General features: G+C 36.2%; 1 protein-coding gene across 4 annotated transcripts in view; it reads right to left on the bottom strand.

Annotated features, from left to right (window-relative positions):
* Positions 1-18,098, bottom strand: part of UBR3 (ubiquitin protein ligase E3 component n-recognin 3) — a 103,092-nt gene that overhangs the window by 82,850 nt on the left and 2,144 nt on the right. For all 4 annotated transcript variants that reach the window (XM_085066500.1, XM_085066496.1, XM_085066499.1 and 1 more), the window contains exons 2-6: positions 7,275-7,414; positions 6,737-6,895; positions 5,571-5,714; positions 4,909-4,958; positions 2,239-2,305 (exon numbers count right to left, since the gene is read on the bottom strand). In XM_085066500.1, the coding sequence (XP_084922626.1) occupies positions 2,239-2,305; positions 4,909-4,958; positions 5,571-5,714; positions 6,737-6,895; positions 7,275-7,414 (560 nt within the window). The remainder of the gene's footprint in view (positions 1-2,238; positions 2,306-4,908; positions 4,959-5,570; positions 5,715-6,736; positions 6,896-7,274; positions 7,415-18,098) is intronic.

Raw genomic sequence — 18,098 nt, forward strand, 5'->3', positions numbered from 1 at the left:
TGAAAGCTTAGGAACCATGCAAAACTGAAGTCCTCGGTCCACAGACCAGAGAGCACAAATTTAGGTACATGCCAAATGCTTCTGAGTGAGAGCACCAGGCATGGAGACAAGTGACACAACCGTATCTATTGCTGATGTGCAACTTCCTCTGACACATATCATAGCTGAACAGTGCATACCCAACACTTTATGCAGCAGCTTCAGGCAGGGACAGAACAATACATTTCCACTTACATCTGCTACATAATTTAAGTAGGCAGAATGCTCTTAGCAAACTTGGAGAATTTGTCAAGAGCACTGGGACTACTGTTCCCACTCTTCTCAAAAGCATCACTGTATTTTTATTTAAAAAATATAGCGCCTGTGGATTTAAAATTGTCTTAAACATCTGGTATTTCAGATGGATGCAGGATGAGGTTTTAAAACAGAGTAAAAAGAAAAATTTCTCAGTACTATGTCCCACAAGTGTATCAGTGAACCTCAGAATAAAAACTGTACTTTCTTTAAAGAAACATTTTATTCTTTCTTAGTGCCATAAAACACTTCACAGAGTGTTGTAAATATCTCTCTGGAATATGAGACTTAGCATTCCAAGATATCTCCAGTATATAAACAACCCTGTATGAAGACAGTACCACTGAAGAGCTAGGATGGGACAGGGAGTCTGCTTATATGGAAAAGGTAAATCTGTTTTTATTCAATACTCAGTTTTCTAAAATTTTCTTTTCATACTCTTATTTTATACCCTATTGGACATAAAATATGAATATTGAAAACTTCAGAAAACTATTTGATATTTAATAAAAACAGATACTTACCCTTCCCCCATTGGCAGACTCCCTCCTCTGGGGCAGATATTAGGAGCTATCAACATCATGAGCACAGTCCATGTTGGGTTGCCTCAGAGGGGGAAGACTACAATCCTGGGGGAAAATGAAATGTTGAATTCAAGTATCATTTTTCCTGAAATGCCACTGCTGTTACTGGTTTTCTGATCAGGCAGTTTCTAAATCTGGGATTCCTCCCTGCCTCTTTCCCTAATTAGTTACTATGCATCAGAACAACAGCATTTTTTTATTATGTTACCTGACTCTAACTCATCTTTTAGACAAGCTAACAGCCTTTTAAATCCAAGAGAACTTTCCTTGGATGTCTCTACATTTCCTGCTCTTCTCCAAAACTACTGCCTCTTCCACATTATTATTCTCTACCACAATCTTTCTCACACCATTTTTAAGATCATCTCTAAACAACACTGTTGCCAAAACATTTAGTTGTCTGTTTTTTCAGCTTCCTCATCTCTTTCTTCTTCAATCTGAAAACACTTGAAACAATTAATCTCACTTTCCCACACTGCCCACAAAAATCACACTATCTTATTGATTCATTAACCTTTGCATTTAAAACTCAAGCTCCAAACCTTTGCTCCAGAGACCCTCCAGAAACTTTATTCCAACTTTCACAACTCTTCAACTCAAATGTACTTTTCTCAAGGCTTCCAATGCTTTGCGCTTCCTATGTTAGTCTCCTCACACTCAAATTCAAAAAAACACAACCAAAAAGGACTTCTTTATTTAACAACAGCATTTAAATATCAATAAACACTTTTTAGCTCAAAAACATGTCAAGCACAAGACAGAACTACCTTGTCTCTAGCCCGTGGTTATTATTGAATTAAAACATGCTCTGACATCAATGTAAGTGCTGCTCATGTTGGAATAGAAATTGCACAAGGGACTAACTTCAAGGTAGAAAAATAATGCACTGGTTTCAAGGGAGACTTCATTTAAGTATTTTGTCTTAAACATTACTAAAAGAGTACAGAAAGACCAACCAGAACCAGAGCGAACCATTCTCGTCTGGCTGAACAAACACAGTCATACTGTACAGAGGCACAATCAAAAATTTTTTTTAAGAACACATCCAACATTTGTTTAATAAAGCTGCACTGCAGCCTTGATAGCCACACAGTGAAAACTGAATGAATTTTTGGGAGGTCAGCTTACAACACAGAGGTGACAAAATGGTCAAACAGAGTCCCAGACAGTGGTACTCACTCAAGGGAAATTTAAGTTGCCAATCACCACATTTTCACTTGCTATTCCTTTTTCGAGTTTGCTATGTTCAATAGCTGTCACATACAGCACACCACAGTACTCAGGAATTGGGTATTCCTGGCGATTTTTAAGACAGACATAAAGCAAACGTGATAAACTGAGATCAGTACTTCATAAATACCTTTGGTGGTGCTGCTTAGTTTCACCCTCTTGCGCTTTCCCACACCTTGGCTACCATCCTGGTCCTCCTGGGGTAGGGGAAGAGTTTTAAAAATTGATAATCATATACTTAGAATCTTATTGTCAAGAGATTATATGCTCTCAAAATTCTGGTTTAACTACCAAACTAAAACAGAGAAGTCTTCAATATATTCTTACAAGAAAAACACTTTTACTGTTTACAGCAACCACGCACAGTGTGCAACTCTTTAGAGAAAAACATGATTTTTCAATTGCCTCTTTTTCCCCCTACAGGCAACATTATCATCTGCATTTATTCCATTATTTTTTAAGATTACTTGCTTTCATTTCTGAAAGTGATTGCTACAAAATAGTTTAACATTACAAAATTTCTAACCTTTGCACATCTAAGATTTTACCTTATCCACTTGTAGGGTTTGTAGGGTTTTGTTTCAGAGAAAAAATATCAGCCAACATATTGTATATCCAAGCTGGAAACACAGACAATTAGCTAGATATTTTCTAATCAATATAAACTTTTGATGCAAGAACAAAGTATTTTTGACACCTTTAACAGGTCAATTCTATCTGCTTTTCCCTACAAAATAACGGAAACATTTTACACAGGCACTTTTCATCCGGAGCTTTCAAGACACTCCACAAACTAAACAGCAAAAGTTCCAAAATGTAATACAAGTTAAAAACATCACCACCACTTCACAAAATCTAACACTGCACGTTAAGAAAGAATGTGACATTACAGGACTATATTAATGTTGCATGGATCTTTACTAACATGGGTAGTCCTAATGAAACTAGAGATAAAGATTCTTAATGGAGCTAATAAAATGAGATATAATTAATGCAGGTATCTACTGTTAAAAGTAAGTAATCAATATCCTTCCCCCTTAAGCAAATAACATGTTTTACTTCCCAACTTCACAGGAAAAATAAAGAACCTGAATCTCCAGAAGTTACTGTGCTTTCTTGAGGAAGAAGGTTGTTCATACTTTGTATCTCAGGACTAACCAAAAGTAAGGTGTAAATGGAAGGGCAGATTTTTCCTATCCTTTCATTACCTCCATCTAAAAATTCATTTTAAGATGGATACACATATGAACTCTTAGGCATCCTGTGATCTTTGTGAACACAGAGTACTTTGGCACTTCAATCAGGAATGAGTCACTAAGTTCTCAGGATGTTGCCACTGCCCAGTCCCCAGTCAGAGGGGCCATGTATTCTCAAGAAAAAAATCAGACCTGCTGGGATATTACTATGAATTGCAGGACTCTGCAATTCAAGTCTCGTGCCCTGAAAAAAGCATCAGTGAAAAAGGTTATTTTTTTATTTTTCTTCATCATGGTCTGCTTGACAAATAAGAATTACTGACAAGGATGTCTATTCCTTTCATCCAAAAGTCAAAACAGACTATGCAGGTAGAAAGCTGAAATGCATATTAGAAAAATAATGTTCCTTTCCTCTGTACTCCCGTGTGAGTTACAAGGGACGTTTACAGTTTGTTTTTAATACCATATTATACTCTCATATGGCAGAGTAAAACTATGTTATAATTAAGAAAAGTGGCAAGAGTACACTTTTAACTGGATTTTCTTCCTCCGGTTTTTAAAATGAATCTAGAAAGGTTAATAATGCTCCTTCCTACCATGATCTAATAGTAGCATTGTTTCACAGATGGAACACTAAATTACAAAACTTACACAGACTACAAATCAGAGCAGTGCTTCTGCAGGGAACTAAGCAGTTTGAAATGGTTTGCACAGCTGAGTAGTTAGTTTTACTTCTACAGTAGTAGATGGTTCTAAGCAAAAAATTAATCTGAAGGATGGCTGTTATTTCTCTCATGTATTCCTTTATGCAAAAGGAGAAAAGGCCTTCTCTAAACCTGTCCTCTTATTTATGAAGATTTTTTGTCCCAAAGGAATCAAACAGAACACAGTCCATGAACACTTTTGCCACACTGAGGAATAAATGTTTTGATATTGGACATCTCTTTATGTTATTTGAAGTCTGTTATGTTACCCTACCAAAATGTCTACAAAGGCCTACTAGCTGAAATTACGTTTTAAAACGTTGAGAAAAAAAGATGATAACAAATTGATAAAGTTACGCTAGCAGAATTTAACTTTCCTCATTAAAATCCACTTATTTATTAAAGTTCAACCTAAAATGAGATTATCTCCTTTTTATTCCCACTCAATGTGTTTGGTAAGTAAGGTCAAGTGCACCTATGGGAATTTATCTACAGAGAAATTCTCACTGCCACTATCACCAGTTCAGTTGGATTGCCACGTGCCAAAAACTGTTAACATCACTCACAGCATTACATGCTCTAAGTTTGCTTTAATCAAGCCAAATTTGCTTGATAGTGACTTTTGGAATACCTACACAGGTTTGTTCTACATTACATACATAAATTAAACTGAAACAGTATTAGCAAAAATCAGGATTTTTCAAGAGTTCCTCAGTAAATCAAAGGCATGAGATCTATTCCTTTATATATATCTATTCCTTTGTACTCCCTTATTCCTAATTACTAAAATGGTGATAATGTATGGCAGATAGAAGACTTCAAATTTGTGGGATTTGGCTGCAAGCACTCTCTCCCTTTAATATTCTATTGCAGTTCACTACAGTCTTTAAAAAGTCTCACCTCATCTGAAGAATCTCCTTGTCCTGATGTTGCTGTAGCACCTGCTAAACCTTTTGAAATAAAAAAGTTCAGAGATACCTTTCATAAGTCTTATACTAAAAAGACAGTATTTTAAGATACTTAATGAGCCAGTATGAAATGGAACACTATACTAATTTTCTTTAAAAGATATATAGCAGTGGACTGAGAAGTTTGAGTAGGATTTCCAAGCAATACAAAATCAGGGATTTGCAAATATGTTCCACTGCAGACCTTCAATGCACTGTGGTTAACCAAGAAGTGTTCTTTCAGAAATTGAAAAATAGCTCTGACGGAATTCAGTGATTAAAAAAAAAAAATCCACAGAACCTTTATAAGAATAGGTGCTGTGGATTGATAATCACTTTGTTGTAGTGACAAAATTACACTATGAGCAATTTCATCTTGCCTACTCAAATTCCACTAACGTAATGGCTAGAAAAATAGTGCTTAGCACATTAGCAACAAAAAGTTAATGTTCAGCTTTGTTGCTAGAAGTGAGAGTCTTGCAATTTAGTAGTGCAATGAATAACAGCTAATTCCTTAAGATTCATTAAGACTTTTTTTTAAAATAACACTCAAGAACAGTTTATATAACCCCATCAACAATCAAGTCTTCTCTTAAAATATTTTTCTACACAAACCTTGAACAGACAATGTGCTAGTTCCAGCTCCTTGTTCCTGCATACCACATGCAATTTTATCCTCAGGAAATGCCAGTCCAGAGCCTTTCAAAGCAATGAGGTACTTTTCGTGACTTTTCTTTGCACATGCATTCTCTCCAACACCTTAAATACATACATTAAAAAGTATTAAAGCACAAGAGCAGCTCCTTGGTTCATATACTTCATACTCTATGCAAGCAATCTAAGAAACAGCCCACAATGTTTCAATTTAGTAATACATATTTTCCATTCCAAGAGTTCAGATAAGCATGTCTTACTTTCCATTCCCTTTCCATATTTCTGTATCAGGAAATGCATCACATATAGGAAAAGAGAAGTAATTAAATTACTCACATTCAAATATTATAACAGGAGTGAAAAAGGAAGGAAAGACTACAGAGAACTGCCCTGAGGCAGCTTTACTAAGTGTTTTTCCTTTCAAATAAACATTTGGAGATTGCCTGTTCTTCAACTAGCTGCTGCCTAAACCAGTCATGGCAACTTAAGACTACAGCAACTATTTGTTCCACACCTATGCAAAGGACTCTTAATCACAAGAAAATAACATGGAGTTAATTTATAGTAGGGGTTTGGGGTTACTTGTGACTGGCCAACATTTTCAGAGTCCCAGTGATTTGGTACAGGATGGAATAAATAATGAAGCACAGGTTGATATTTAAGAAAAAAAGGTGAAAAAGGCTTTGCACAGAAATGCAGGACATACAATGGCCTTTTGCCATTCAGGTCTCCTCCAGTATACCTCTGTGAGAGCAGATTCCAAAGTAATTTAAACATTTTCTACTTTAAATAACCTTTATATGCCTAATTCAGAAGTACTAAGCTACCATGTTCACAGCACTTTGAAGAGAACAGATTTCTTATAAGAATTTTCTCAAAGGATGTTTCTTCATATATTGATTTGGGACACAGGTGAGATGTTTACTCTTGCAGGTCTTAATAACAAATGTTTCTAGTCATTCCTGAAGCTCACCCTTCTACCAACAAAATATCCTTTAAAATATGCTTTTTTTCTGTGTTTTGAGACATCAAATAAAAACATGCAGAAAAGGAAGTTATAAACAAAACTTATGCCCTTAATTCTTCATAGTTTCAAAATTTAATTATTAGAAATAACATAAACATACCAGAGCTAAGATCTTTGTAGAACTGTTGGCTAGTTAAAACCTGGGTAAGAACTGATCTCATTGCACCTCCCATTTTGGTCAAGTCTTCTAGAAAGGAAACATGAGGCTCCAAAACCTGGAGGATTTTATGAAGGTCTTTCTCTGATGGCAGATCAAGAGCTGAAAACCACACAAGAAGGTCTTTTGGTCTAGATGTAATGTAATTTGGCCAAGGCTGTCACAAGCAGAACAGTTACTACCACCACAAATGAAAATAATTTATATATTCATAATGCTCAAAAATTCACACATCCAAATTTCAAACTATACTTGATTTCATTTTCTGGAAGAGCTCAGCACAATGTTAAGTAACCCTTAAAACATATTTAAGCTCCCCAGCATGTAACAAAATCCAATCACTTAGCCAGGCTGTGATTTTGTTAGGAAGAGAGGTACAAAATACTATGGATAGCATTCATGTACTGTGTCTTCACAGACTGCAAAGCAAGAGGTAACAGCATGGTAAGATACACTAGGTACATGCAAATTTAAAACATACCAGGCTCATTATATCCCTCTCTTAAGTGCTGAATCAGACTAAAGATGAACTGTGGAAGAACTAATTCTGACATCATCAACAAGTCTTTCGGAACACATGGAACATTTGAATTTGATTTAATCCGGTGTCTTTTACAAAACCTATAAAACAGATGAGAAAAATGTTAGCCAAGTTCAGCTCAGCAGTGTTAACATATACTAAGAAAACCATTACTTTTTCTATTTTTCAGAGAGTATATGCTTTTACACTAAAGGTGGTATGGAAATGGTTTTCTGAAATTCCAATTACTATGTTCAAGCCCATTCTGATTCTAAGGCCAGAGAATTATACAAGCGCCAATTTTTTTTTATGCTGCTCAAAGTCCACATATCTAACATCCCAGTTTCTTCCCATACATAGCAGAAGTATCTTCCAGTGAACAATTAGAAGAACACTGACTTTCCTCTCCTTTCTGTGATGTAATCAGAGGCTGGACTGATTTTTCAAGTCCTCATTCAGATAACGACTTTTTAAAATGTCTTTTGACAATAAAAACAACTAAAAGAGGCATAAAATTTTGCAGGATCAGTGTGTATTTCAAATGTACAGCAACTAAGATTTACAAAATCTGCACAAAATTGTTTCATTTAAAAAGAAAAGCTAACATTTATTCTTTGGAAAATTCCTGCGTGGTAGTAGCTGAGGCTTGGCTAATGCACAGTGACATGATGTTGAGCCAAACCCCATTAGAGCAGACAGAATGATTTCCCACTCACTTAACATGAGCCTGAATCAAGAGACACTGAATACTTTTCAGCTCCCAAGATATTTTTAGAAAGGACATTTACCAACATCAAAGAGTTATTTACCCACGTCAAAAACAACACTAAACAAAGAATAGTCTAAAAATACATCACACAAGAATAAACTTTACTGGAAAGATTCACTAGATTTCACCAATAATTTTTCAACACAAAAATTCCGAAAAAAATACAGCTTTGTTTGAATACGCAAACTATTTTCCAAACTTATGCCATAGTTTCCAGAAGCAGCCCGCTACTTTCTAAAACTTAAGCCTTTCTTCTTTGAGGACTATTAAGAATCACTTTCAAGAGAAGAAGGAAACAGAAGAAAGCCACAAAGCAAGTATCTGAATCAAGAAAAAAAGGCAAAAATAGAAAAAGATAATTAAAATGGCAATTCACAAAAATGGCTAGCAAATTCACAAGATTAAAGATTAAGATGTTCTCCTTTGGTTTTACACATTAGAAATGACACTTTTTATTAAGAAAAGGTACAGAAGGACAAGTACTAGTCAGTTGATTTGCAGTTTGAAGATACAACCAATACATCCCTGGGAGGGAAAGTATCTGAGAGAAAGAGCTCAGTGATGAATGACAACTTTCTGTTAATTAATGTCCAAATAAATAGTGTTCACTTTTGCCTTCCACCTTTCATATTACACTCACAGAAGTTATGAAAAGTCATTCCATGTTCCTTGTTCAAGTACGGATAAACAGCACAATTTGCAACCATGGGGAAATCAAAGGGGCTTGTGAAAGTAATTTAATTTTTCTCTTTGGTCATCCACTTTTATCTTTTCCACATACAGAAACCTGAACTGCTATAAACCACAAATGTGGCTTAATCTATGCTGAAATAATGTACTTCATATTTTAAAAGTAACTGGTTTCCTTTTTACCATTGTCCTTATAAGAAGGGATCAAAAGTAAATAAAGACCTAAAAGACACAAAAGGAAGGAATTGCTATGCAATGTGTTCTAAAATCTTTTACAGTCCGCTCACTCCCCCCCCACATATTTTACATTCTGTCAAAAGATGTTTTCACTGGTTATGATCGCAAGCTAAGGAAGGCACTGTAACAAAACACAGAGGTAAAGTCATATGGAACCCAAGGCTCTGCTGAGCAGAAAATAAGCTCTGCTCCCCATGAAGCCTATGACAACATGCCAGTTCTGAATCCATCATGACAGAATCATATACCAAGTCAGAAGGGTCTCAAAAAGATCAAGTCCAGCTCTTAAGTGAATGGCACATGTGGGAACTGAACCCAAGACCTTGACATTACTAACACCATGCTCTGACCAACTGTGCTAATCTCAGGATCAGGGATTAATGATCCCAAATTTTATATATCCTGAAAATGGAAATTACGAATATGTCTTCTCCTGAGATTCTCAAGAAAGCACTATGGAATTATAAAGTGTGCTATAATTGCTATATTAATGCAGATCCTGGAAGACGAATAAAGAACCCAAATTCAATTCCCTGTAAGGAGAAGTTCTTCCACTGTCACATGGACTAGCCACAGCAGGTTCAAACAGGAAACAATTTCTAGATACCAGGTGCTAAACCTTAAAGTAGGAAGACCAATGTAATTTTACAAGAGGCAAAATAAGCAGCATGAATATGTTCTGAAGAACTTCTGTATCAAACTTTCCAGATCCATTCCATTCTTTTCTGCCTTTTCCATTTTTAATAATTCTGTGACTTTGCAAAATGCACTTTAGAAGTGGCTTAAGGTAAAGTAACTCCTTCCCTTTAGGCTACAGTTTCACAGCCTAGTTGAACTAGGTCAGCCCCGCCACAACTCTGTCTTCATCCCTCTTATTTGTTCTAGCACTGGCACTTGATTGATCCTGTGTTAAACCAGCTCAGAAGTTAAGCCAGCAGAAGTTATTTATTTATGAGAATATATAAAAAATTTCACTGGGCCAGTTTAAATCCACCAGCACTCACAGAGCAGTGGAAATCACATTGAAATCCCCAAATCGTTTTGCCATCATCCCTTTCCTTGCTCACCTGACAGGGACCAAAACACAGAGAACAAAATAAACCAAAACCCCTTACAAAGACATGCAGGAAAATGCCATCCTGGCCAACCAGCACAAGTAGATACAACGCTCACTCTGGAGGCAATTCCATCACTTCAAAGGAGAGTTTTTAAACTCCACAGTTATCACAATATTCTGATAAATGCCTTCAGTACCAGCCAGACCACACCTTTACAGCTTTTGAACATTTGATCAGTCCTTCATCCACTACATCCCACAGTGTCTCAAGTTGCAGTTGCATTCCAGAAACTTGACATAAGTTCATGCATACACAGATGGACTATTTTTACCCTCACTTTTCTCTCACTATTTTGTCCCGTGCCTCCCGATGTTTAAAAGTCATTTGTTCTTAAACTGGATCATAAGACTGTCAAAAGAAACCATCCCAATTTCACAATCTCAATAGTACTACAGCACTAAGAGTGTCTGACTCTGACAGAAGCTTTAAGGGATAAAGATCTGGGACCCAAGCAATAGAATCCAAATGAAAACTGCTGGAAATCAATTCTTAAGCAAAGAAAGCAAACCTCTATTTGCTTCTTCAATTCAGTAAGACATACCTAAACTGAGCTCTTATTTAAAACATAATATGCATTTCATATACACATATAAGGTATAATATACATTCATACTGTATACCTCATAACTGACATCATGTAATCTTTCATAAAGTATTCAAATGAAGTTCTATAAATAAGAATACAACACAAATTTTTTAAAAAGCATGTATTCTGTCTCCACTGTAAAGCTAATATACAACTACTATTCTTACATACGCTGAATCTACAAAATAGATGCAAGATACAAGATACTTTTTGAGTGCTACAATTGTTTCTGAGTTCTTGCAAACTCATTTTGTCATTTCTTATGTGCTGGTAGAGCATTTAAATGTTTTTTCCTGCTTTTGCTGTTCAAATATTAAACCGAATCTTAATTCAGAACAAAATAAAACTTGCATAATCAGGATTAGAATTTTTTTTTTTTTTAAATAAGGGCTTCGATACATTGTAGCTTTGCTTTATGTAAACCCACTGTCCCTAACAATAACAAACACAATGGTAACTCTGAAGAAATGCAGAGAAATAAACCTACTGTTCCTATTAAAATGAAGTTTAGCATGTTTCCCCCCCTACACCCAAATAACTACATTTCATTAGTTAAATTCCTTTCACCTGCAAAACAGGCTTCCAAAAGTGAATCAATGTGGTACTGACTTCAAGGCCCAAGGAATGAGAGGTCTTCTGCTCTTTATAAAAACTGCAAGCTACAGAATTCATAGATAAAACTGAATACTTGCATTTCTGCTATTAGGGGCAAAGACAACTGAAAAGACGTCTTCTAACCAGAAAGTCTCCAAAGCAGAGACAACAGAGTCAATAGCAGAAAACAATGAAATGCAGCAGAATATGGCTTCTCAAGAAAAATGAAAAAACCCCACCTTCCAAGGCCTTCTTTTCAGGCTTTAGTTGTTTGGCCAGGTTAGGAGGCTAGAAATCACAGACTGGACATTAAGAAGTTATTCCAGTCCTTGCAGAACAGCAGGAAGAGAGGCAATGACTCACTAGAAGCTCTCGTGGCGCTCAGTGCTACATTAGGTGAAGAAGCACACCAGTTCAAAGAAAAAGCAGACAAAGCTGCTCTGCAGAGAATTTCTATTACTGTTAGCCCTCAGACATAAACATCTTGTATGGTAGACAAAACTACAATGAGTTCCATTAGTATACAAGTACCTATTATGAATCAGAAACAGCAGATTTGGCAGTTTCAATCATAATGCCTTTTTTAAGGAAAAATTGAGTAAGAATGAGAAGGAATGGACTTCTGAGAGCTGAAGCTGAGCTATGTTAGAATGGAACCACAAAGTCGTTGAATTTGAGCATTTTGATAGCCAAGAGAGCAACTGCAGAGAGCAACAAAATCTGCTGCTGCAAAAATACTCTTTAGAGAAAGGGTGGATGCTCTGGAATAAAATTACTGCACAGTAATTTCATCTAAGTACAACTTACTTTTACCTAGTTTGATTGAAAAGCCTCAATCTACACACAAGTTGAAAATATTTGTACAACAAGACATACAGCTAGATAGCTTTCAAATGTAATACTCAGTCTCACTGGCGCAGCTTTTTCAAACATCACAGTGATTGTAAAATTACAAATTAAAAGGCTTTCAGTTAGCTATTAATGGCAATACTAAAATTATTTAAATTATCTTAATTTATCCATTTGCATGTATGAATACAGTCTTCAACAGGAACTGCAGGTTTTTCAGCTGAGAAAAAGTACTTCTTAAAGGACCAGTTAAATTTAGTATCTCACTGTAATGAAGAAGGTATTGAAGAGAACACTCTTCAAACTCAACTCTAAAAAGCAATCTTTATTAAGGTTAACATTTAAAAAATACACTAGAAAATTATTTACATTCAAGATTCTTTCATGGCATGGAGCTTTAAAGGTATAATTTCTTCCCCCTTCACCTATGGGCCTAAAGACAGAGGAATTAAGATATAATGTGTATGCTAATTCTGGATGCTTAACTTAATAATATTTAGGATCTGATTTTGCAGAGTTCTTAGTCTTACACAGCATTCACCATGCAGAATTATCATCTGACTTCAGAAGGAGAGCTGAAAGACAAGTAGATCAGCAAATAAAATATCTGGTCCTGATCCCTCATCAGAGCCATGCTTGCCTGGCCCACAATCTTCCCAAACCATTGTAAGTTCATGTGCAGTCTCCCTGACCAGTTGCTTTTGCAGTCCCATCAATTATCTACCTTGAAGTATGTGGACAGTACATCTACTTAAAAGAAAAAGAATCAACTTTTCAAAATAGAGTTAACAAAATATTTTCTGGCTAACAAAATTTTCCCAAGAGAATTTAAACAGGTCAAACATACAGCATGTAGTATTTTGACCCAAACACATCATCTGATAAAGTTCTAAGTGACTACACAAATGCTAGTGTGCTAGACAAAAGCAAAAACAACCCTCATTTCTCCAGGATTTGAGTGAGATGTGTGCATTTTAATAATAGGTATCAACTCAAGCTTTGGCCAGGCCTCCAACAGATGAGGTGTATATATAAGTAATTTGCAGTTTTCTTAGAAAGTATCTACGTGTTTCATGCCAGAGCTATTATCAGTGCAGACACTGTGCAGAAACAAAGAGGTGCATCACGATGAAGGCAACAGAATTTATTTAGTCCTTGATACTTTAATAGCCATTTGGGTATCTCTATTAATTCAATACAAAGAAAATTCATTGTTTTCAAAGCTTGCTACCAGAACCCTCTACAGAGGAAGGCACCTAAGATACTACTACTTAAAATCACCCGAAGCTGTCAGATACCATTCCAGGACTTTTTAAAAATACAGAATTCCTGATATTCTACAAGTGATAAGGAAATATGGCTGAAATCTGAATCAACCTATATGGTCACTAAGAAAGGTCCAAGAGACAATGTTTCTTTAGGAATGTGCTCCCTAAACATACTCCCAAAATCACATTTGTTCCATTGCCAACAGATCCATTGACAGCTCCATGTAGATCAGATATGTACCAGACAAGTAACACACCACCCTGACATAGTGAACTTAGAATCCTGGGCAGCTGATAGGTCCATAAAAGGTATAAAAGCAGGTTTAGAATTTGGTGGGATCAAAGTAAAGGAACTGAAAATCAGCACTGGTTAGACCAAATCTAAACAAGATTCTTTCAGAGACCTCCAAAACACAGCTCTTCTTTAACTGAATATATACCAAGGTCAATTACAAAGCAATAGACAAGTCATAAAATAAATAAGCCCAATTTCAGGCAAGGCAAAGATATGTAGCAGTCACATCTTGTGAGCTCAGCCTTCACAGTACTGCTGTGTTCTTCAACTCAGACTGGCCCTCAGCAAAACCATTGGGGTAAAACCATCATTTAACTTTGTTCAGTAACTAACACAGCAATAGTTTAGGTTTCTAAATATTTATAGTTACGTATATTGATATGTTTCAGCATCTTACTGATGACTTTGAAACAACTGTACATTATTCCAGAGGCATGTATAAAGTAACAATGCATGTAGTGGGGTCACAGATCTAAAGGCAGTAATACAAAACTAGCACTTGGCTGTTAACCATTTGGAATACATCTCAACAACTAATTTAGATGCTGATGTAGTCCAAATTAGAGACCTTCTGAAAAGAAATCAAGTCAGGCAGGTTTGAGAGCTGACTGTGTGACATTGAAAGATTTAATAAAGACGTTGACCTGCAATGTCTTGCTTTCCAAGGATAAGGCCTGACATGCAGCTCCAGGTAGACTACTCAGTGTTTCTGTGGAAACCTAAGAAGCAATACATTATATTGAGCTTTATGTCTGGGAGAGCCATGAAGGAGGACAGAGGAAATCAATTATTTATAAATGCATGGTAACTTCAAATTCTGTAGTCCTTGTGAATCCCAGTATTGTTGTATTTTGTATGAGCATGGACATGGTGGAGCATTTGTTCTGAAGTGCCCACAGACAGACGTGACCATGGATTTATCCAGAATCTCATGCTAAGCTAACAGCCACTACAACTCAGACTTCTCTTCAGTCCCTCCTTGGTATCCCAAAGGATTTAAAAGGCAGAAAAGCTGCATGGAGTTGACAGAGATCCTACAAAACCCCCTTTGTACCAGCTTAACAATTCTGAACACACAGATATTTTTACATGGTTTCATAAAACTCAGAGACTAAACTGAAGTTGGTTACTCGTAGGCTTTCAGTCTGTTGATAAAGCATCTGTTTCACCAACTTCTTGAAGGAAAAAAAAAAGTGCACCCCTACCCCTTTGAGGCTGCATTACCAAACCTAGCTTACGTCCCAGAGAACTGAAAACTTCTTGATAATTGTTAAGCAAGACAATTGATAAGAGTCATAGTGGAAGGGACAACCTTGAAGAAGCAACGTGTTATATGCATGCTAAGCAGGTGATTTGCTGTTGCAAGACACTCCACAAAATCACCATGTAATCTACTTCGTGCCAGTAAAATAAGAATTGCCTGTATGTCCCTAAATGCAGTCACAAGCAGATGTGACCTTTCTGATCTTAAGTGGATCCCAGTGCTACAATGCAAGATGGTAAAAGAGACCTTCCCTGGTGAACATGCACAGAAGGCAACCAAGGATAACTAGTAATAATAGCTTTCTCAAGAGCAAGCTTCCTTTTTTTTTGTCACTCTATTTGTTAAAGTTTTCACAAGTCTAGAATATGAAAAAGTTCCTTTACTCTTTCTTAGCTACAGAATGTAGAAGAAATAGAATATAATCTTCCATAGCTCCCAAACTCTGAAGTATCTCTGAAAAGGAATAAAATAAGGAATCTAGTCAGAGGGAGGGAAAGAATTTTACGGGGACAGGATAGCAAAGGTCATCAACATTAGCTATCTACCATCCAAAATTTAACTAAAACATTCAATAATCCTTACTAGGTGCAAACATTTTAAAACACTGAAAAAAACAGAGCCATTTGTAAATAAATTAAAGCAGAAAACCCAAGCAATTTAGAAACTAAGAATATACTTCTCATACTTGGCAGCAAGAGGAGACAAAGAAAATTGTCCAACCTTTTCCTAAGGGGATCACGGTAGACCCAATAGATGCGTCTGCCCCCAAGAGAGACATAATGACAAAAAAAAGAAAAGAGACAGAAGTCTGATCTACTGTGTAACTCAGACAGGATCTCTACGAAACCTACACTGATTCACACTTTAAGACACAGAGCTACATGAAAAGATAAGCAGGGATAAGTAGAGACAGGACTGCAGGTTTAGAGATAGGTACCTGAAGGTGCTTTTGCACACAGCACCATCAATTTGTGAGAGTTACCTTTCCTATAACTATAGGACTTTTTCACTCGATAAACAAACAGCTCACTGCTGCAAGTGGAAATGGGTAACACCTTAGTCCCTTTGATATAAGTAGTAAGAGAAGACAACACTAAGTCAATGGAGCCATTGGTTACCATAACTACCAAGAAATACACAGCAAACATCACTGTAAAAGCCTATTTATCGAAATTTTTAACCTGGCTTTTTGCCTTTCAGGATATGCAACCCTTGATGGAGGTATTATTCCTGCTGTACTGTAATGAAGCACTGAAACATCTGCTTCCCACATGACTAATTTAACAAATAAGTCAACACACATTGAGACATACTCTGAAACAGGACACGGCAGGACGCAAGAGACAGTGTTGAGGCTCTCTAGTATATCAGGTTATTGTCTACAGGCTTAGAGGGGAATCAGAACAACATAGCCACAGAAACAAGATGGTACTTGACAGTAACAGATTATTGAGTAGTTATACTCTTATAGTAAGCATATGGCATACTGCTTTCTTCAAGCTTATTTCATAAAGTATTAGTTTCATTATAATACAAGACCATCTACCAACCAAAAAACACTCCAGTGTGAATTTTCCCCTGTTCAATTGCATGGGTTTTTTTTAATCCAACAGATGAACTCATTTGAACTATGAGCATATGTCTACTTGAAATGCCTTAGAACAGAAGATTTTGCCTTCTTCAGCACATTATTAATTACCTCTGAAGGAGCTGCTAAATTTCATTTGTAAACAGCTAGATGCCATATGGGAGACAACTACAAACTACTTCAACCTCCTGACATATCAATGGATTTTAAAACCTAGTCAACCTTGCCACAGGTAGAAAGCAGCTATATTCACAAACTTGGATATTTTCTAAAGACCACATTACATTCTAGTACATCAGATCAACTGCAATTAACTTAAGCATCAAAACCACTGAAATCTGCATGGAAATCAAAAGGTTCAAAAATGTGAAAATCTGATTTTCCTAAAACAAATGAGAATTACAGAAGGTACCTAAAGCAAATCAAGGTACCTAAGGCAAGTCAGTATCCATCTATTATGCTATATTCTAGCTTCTTTTTATAAGGGCACCAGAAATTAAAAAAACTAACACTCAGGTATCCCTACAAAGCAAATTACATATTTAATTAGTACTACAAGATTAACACATACTCATCCTCATACTCCAGAGCAAACTGTCTCTAGATTTACATTAGCCATCCTAAAAGCAATGACAAGATATTCCAGATTCTAAACTGGAGAGATTTCCTTTATAGCAGATCAGTTAACTAAGACTTCATGAGAAGTATTTTTTGAGCTGCATCAAATAAATAAACTCTGGATATGGAGACCAGACAACAAGAACAGAAACAAAAGAATGTTACTATAATATTCCTATACAACATCTACACAAAATTTTATCTGGGCAGACAGATGGTAGATAAAGTTTGTAAGTAGGCTCCACATTTGATTCCCTTGCTATTAATAGAAGCCTAGGCTGTAGTGGCCAAGGTTAAATCGGGCTAGACACACTCCAGTTTCCTAAGTCCACCATGAAGGCCTCCAAACTTTAACATGGAAAGCATTACCTTTTTAATTGGTTTGTATGCACAAAGTTAAAACACTACCTAAACATGCTGCATTGAAGCAATTCAAGTCAAAAGTAAAACTCTGTGTGTCCGCACATATTAATGTTTTTACTTTGGTTTAAGCTTAATTTACTTGTCTTGTGCAGCAAACAAAGTTTCTAGTTCGCTTAATTGCAATGGCTTAAATCAGTTCTTATCTTCAAAAGCAGAAGTGACCTTATGTCAAATGCAGACACCCCATATGTTGTCATGTATTGTCCTCCTTATATGTCCAAGAGGACTGCAAAATCTACTGCTCAACACCGAGTGTTGTTTCCAAACAAATATTATGCAATTCTTTATCTTTAGTGACCAAAACTCCTGAAGGGACCTACCTCACACACAAGACAATTTACTCTCAAATTCTACGATTCAAGCCACAAGTAAGGTACATAGAAATGAGAAGATTCTTACTCCCTTGGGGTTTGCATCTGTTTACACTGCAAATTTAACCGCATTTTTTATTTCTTCTTTATTAAACCAGCTTTCTTCAAGAAGAAA

The sequence above is a fragment of the Lichenostomus cassidix genome, chromosome 7 (genome assembly GCF_008360975.1).
Source record: "Lichenostomus cassidix isolate B80296 chromosome 7, HeHo_3.0, whole genome shotgun sequence".
Classification (NCBI taxonomy): domain Eukaryota; kingdom Metazoa; phylum Chordata; class Aves; order Passeriformes; family Meliphagidae; genus Lichenostomus; species Lichenostomus cassidix.